A 2,637-nucleotide genomic window follows, 5' to 3' on the forward strand; every position below is an offset into this window, starting at 1 on the left:
GACGTGCTTTCACTCCTTGCAACCTCTCCAAGGATGCCCAATGGCAGAAAGTCTCCTGTTTTCCTCGGCTTTCAAACGAGAGGTGCCAACCCCACGGCTCTTTGCACCTGTGAAGGATTTGGCTGAGCCAAGGTGCCGGGTACAGGCTCTGAAGATTTGTTGGGTTCTTCTTAATGGGCATCTCCTGATGTGGTTTCATGGTGTTTCAAGGGGAAACCGCAGATACCGAATGAATCACCATCATTTCCCTTCACACGCAGCTTTGGTTCATTAGCACGAGTGACCGGGGAGCCGGGTACGTGGGTCAGGCCAAACTCTGCCCCCCAACCCACATGGGAAGGGGTCTGCAGCCTCAATGGGGAGGGTGAGAAGTGTTCCCACCACTGCCAAACCTCATCCTGGCGGGCACCCGAGTTGTCTTGGGCACTGACTCATCCCACCATCCACTGCTTGTGCAAAAGGAGAGGAAGAACCAGTCCGGACAGCCGCCGCCGCGGCCCCCGTGCGCCGTGGGTGTAGCGCCCGGAGACGCCGAGGTGGCTGAGCCTCAGTGGCCCCGGGCAGGGAGAAGTCTGGGCAAGCAAAGGTGGGGGGTGACATGCTTGTCAAGTTGAGTTGGAAGTGGGTTATGGTAGATGTTGAGGGGTATCAGAGCTGTGCAGAGCTTGTATGGAAGGATGCAACATCTGTATGGTGAGGTCTGACATCTGTATGGTGGGGTCTGACATCTATGGTGGGGTCTGACGTCTGTATGGTGAGATCTTCCATCTGGTCTGGCACTCATATATGAGTCTCGCATCTGTATGGAGTGGTCTTCCATCTGTAGGGGGGTCTGACATCTGTACAAGGAGGTCCTACATCTCTAGAGGAGGGTCTCACATCTGGATGGAGGGGTTTCATGTTGATAACGGAGGTTTATCACATCATTGTGGAGGGGTTGAACATCTGTAGAGAGGATTGGCACATCTACTCGGGGAGTGTGTCTTGTCCATCTAGGAGTTGTCCCACCCTCTGGAGAGGTGTCCCACTGGTGCTCACCCTCTCTATCCCCACCACACAGGACTGCCAGGAGCTCACTGATGTGGAACGGGCTATTGAGACCGTCATCAACCAGTTCCACTGCTACGCGGTGAAGGGGCAGAAGGAGTACCTGACCCCCAACGAGATGCAGGAGCTGGTGGTGCAGAAGTTGCCCCACTTGGGGAAGGTGAGGACAGAGCCTGGGGGTGGGCAGGGAGAGCTGGGGTGGACACGGGCTGCCCGTGGGACCCCACAGCTCCATCCTCCTGATGTTTTTCTCTGCCCCCGTTGCAGTGTGTTGGACCACTGGAAGAGAAGATCGAATGCATGGGAGATCCTGATGAGGCCAAACTGGAGTTCGGAGAATACTGGGACATGATGGGGGACGCGGCCAAGGGCTGTCGGAGGAAGTAGAAGGTGGTGGGGGATGGGAAGGTGCCCAAGGCCTCAGGCTCTGCATCGAGAAGCGCGAGAGGCTGCTGGTCCTGGTGGGATGCTCCTGGGAAAACGCAGCGTCGCTCCTGCTGGGGCTTGTCTCCTCCTCGCGTCCCCAGCTGGGGTGGAGGGATCCTCCTCCCCAGCTCCATCCCTACCCTCTCTCATCTCTCCTTCCCGTCAGGAAACCTCCCTTCCCATCCCCAGCTCTGGCCCGTGCCGCGGTGGGAGGGAGGTGGCAAGGGGGTTCCTGGCCCCAGCTCTGGAACCACCTTTCTCTGTCCTTCACTCCAGAGCTTTTACCCCCAGGGTTGTCCCACCTCCAGCCTCAAAAACCCTCCGGTTGCAGGTCCCCCCCCAGCCCTGGAACATCACAACGAGAGGCATTCAGCTCCTTTCTCCCCAAAATCCTCCTTGGATGTGTGGGCTTGTCCCCCCCGGCCCCACGCCCTGCCACCCCATGGGACCCCACTTTGCCACCACTCTGCCACGTGCTTCGAGCACCTTCAGGGACATCCGATGTTGCTGTTCATGGCCTGGGTGTATTCTCTGCTCTTCCCTCCATGCAGGGATCACCCTGCCCAGGTTTTGGGGTGCTCTTCCAGGGTGTGTGACACGATGCTCCCCTACCTGCCCCTCTCCAGGGATGCTGGCACCCAGCTGGTGGCTGGGCTCGGGGCTGGGACGGTGGCGGGTTGTTATCAGCTTGTGTCACTTCCAACCATTTTTGTATAAATTAATAAAGGAAAAAACCACTGGAAAAAAAACAAAACCAACCAAACAAACCCCCGAACCCCGATCAGGATGGGGGTGACCTCGTTTATCCTTCGTGGGGAGCAGGGAGGGGTGGGGCTGCGCCGATGGTGGCTCTGATGATGGGTTGTGCAGCCCCGCGGCATCTTGGCGCGGAGCATGAGAGTGCAAGGGACGCTGTGGGTGTGCAAGGGACGCTGCGAGCGTGTAAGGGACTCTGTGAGTGTGTGAGGGATGCTGTGAGCATGCAAGGGACACTGTGAGCGTGCAAGGGACACTGCAAGCGTGCATGGTGCTGTGAGTGTGCACAGGGCTGCCCATATGCCTGGGACCTGGCAGTGTGCAAGGGATGCTGTGAGCGTGCAAGGGACACTGCAAGTGTGCACGGTGCTGCGAGTGTGCACAGGGCTGCCTATGTGCCTGGGACCT

General features: G+C 58.4%; 1 protein-coding gene across 1 annotated transcript in view; it reads left to right on the forward strand.

The window, feature by feature from the left end:
- S100A14 (S100 calcium binding protein A14) overlaps positions 1–1,434 on the forward strand; it is a 1,772-nt gene extending 338 nt beyond the window's left edge. The window contains exons 2-3 of the mRNA XM_010169066.2: positions 1,061–1,207; positions 1,315–1,434. Coding sequence (XP_010167368.2) covers positions 1,061–1,207; positions 1,315–1,434 — 267 coding nt within the window. The remainder of the gene's footprint in view (positions 1–1,060; positions 1,208–1,314) is intronic.
- Positions 1,435–2,637: the final 1,203 nt, after the last annotated feature.

The sequence above is a fragment of the Antrostomus carolinensis genome, unplaced genomic scaffold (genome assembly GCF_000700745.2).
Source record: "Antrostomus carolinensis isolate BGI_N321 unplaced genomic scaffold, ASM70074v2 scaffold26875, whole genome shotgun sequence".
NCBI classification, from domain to species: domain Eukaryota; kingdom Metazoa; phylum Chordata; class Aves; order Caprimulgiformes; family Caprimulgidae; genus Antrostomus; species Antrostomus carolinensis.